A 1,402-nucleotide genomic window follows, 5' to 3' on the forward strand; every position below is an offset into this window, starting at 1 on the left:
ACAGAGAGAAAAAAGACAAAGATGTCTAGAATCATTCATACTTTGTATCCTCCATCCCATCACTCTGTATGAAGTTATTGTCTTCTTCCCATCAATTATTTGACAAGAACCGTTTTGCATGATCCTCGTGTTAAAAATCGAAGATGGAATTGAATAGCATAAAGTCTAAACCTCTATTTTTAACCCTTACAGCTAAAATGAATGAATGATCAGAATGCGACGTGAGTAATAAAAAAACCTTTGAAATTTTTTTCAAAGCTGATTACTGTAGATATTTATTTAACAGAAATGAAAGATTTTCAATCTTCTTTTGAACATTAAGCGGTTTAAAATTTAACCCCAAGACTTCCTATAAATACGGATACAATGTGTATGATCTCTATAACTCAACTCAAACAAACAAAGAAAAACAATGGCAATCATGACATCATTGGCCTCTTTTCTCCTCATTCTCCTGTTGGCTGCAGCTGTCTGCACCCACGGAGAAGAATCGGTAAGGGACAGCAATGGGAACGAAGTTCGACTCAAAGAACAATACTACATACAACCGATCAGTAACGGGATTAACGGCGGTAGTCTTGCTCCACTTGCTGGTATAAATCCCTTTTGTGAACCACGTGGTATTAGCGAAACATTTACGGGAGAACCGGGAGTGCCAGTTAGCATAGCATATCCACCGGGGTTCATCACGCCATTAGAAGTTGTCAAAACAAATTTCAGTATAACCATCGAGTTCAAGTCCAACGACTGTAAGGAGCTATCCAAGTTCTGGGAAGTCTATGAAGCACGGTATATCATTGAGCCTCCAATTCTCATCGGTGGTAGACCTGAGGAACCAAATAGCCGGTTTAAGATAGAGAAAGTCGGAGAAGAAGATGGAACAAACATTTACAAATTGACCACTTCTGCCGGAAACGTTGGATCCATCCCACTATTGGGAACTACACCACAACAAGTTCTAGTTCTCACCAATGATGTGGCTAAGACCATATTCGTCAAATTCATCAAAGTTAAAGATGCTACATCTCGTGTTGAGAAGTTAGGTCTAAGGATGATCCCATTCTACTAATCAAGACCATGTAATGTAAAACCTTAAAACCCGGCCCATGACCAAAAATAAGGGGGTTGAGATAATTTAATACCCGTCAGAATAAATAAAATAAATAAAATTATGTTTTCAAACATAAAATTCGATATCCAATATTCTTAATTCTGTTTGAAGTCAAGTAACCCATCAAACTTAAATGGAATTCTAAAATTATTTATTTTCAAGTATATTCGTAAATCATTGTGAGACTAGGCATTGAGTCTATCTAACAAATAATTTTCATGAAGGTTTTGTTAAACCGGCACATTGATTCCCCGCTTAATCATCAATTTTCAAAAGTGTACGTATTCAGAA

At 36.7% G+C, this 1,402-nt stretch overlaps 1 protein-coding gene across 1 annotated transcript; it reads left to right on the top strand.

The window, feature by feature from the left end:
- Positions 1 to 367: 367 nt before the first annotated feature.
- LOC106405187 (kunitz trypsin inhibitor 2-like) lies at positions 368 to 1,189 on the top strand. Its single transcript, XM_013845774.3, has one exon. It carries the CDS (start codon positions 413 to 415, stop codon positions 1,067 to 1,069), a length of 657 nt encoding a protein of 218 aa, XP_013701228.1. The 5' UTR covers positions 368 to 412; the 3' UTR covers positions 1,070 to 1,189.
- Positions 1,190 to 1,402: the final 213 nt, after the last annotated feature.

Source organism: Brassica napus, chromosome C6 (assembly GCF_020379485.1).
Source record: "Brassica napus cultivar Da-Ae chromosome C6, Da-Ae, whole genome shotgun sequence".
In the NCBI taxonomy this organism is placed as follows: Eukaryota; Viridiplantae; Streptophyta; class Magnoliopsida; order Brassicales; family Brassicaceae; genus Brassica; species Brassica napus.

Coding starts and splice junctions, on each gene's coding strand:
- LOC106405187 (XM_013845774.3), top strand. CDS start 413: ATGGCAATCATGACATCATTGGCCTCTTTTCTCCTCATTCTCCTGTTG.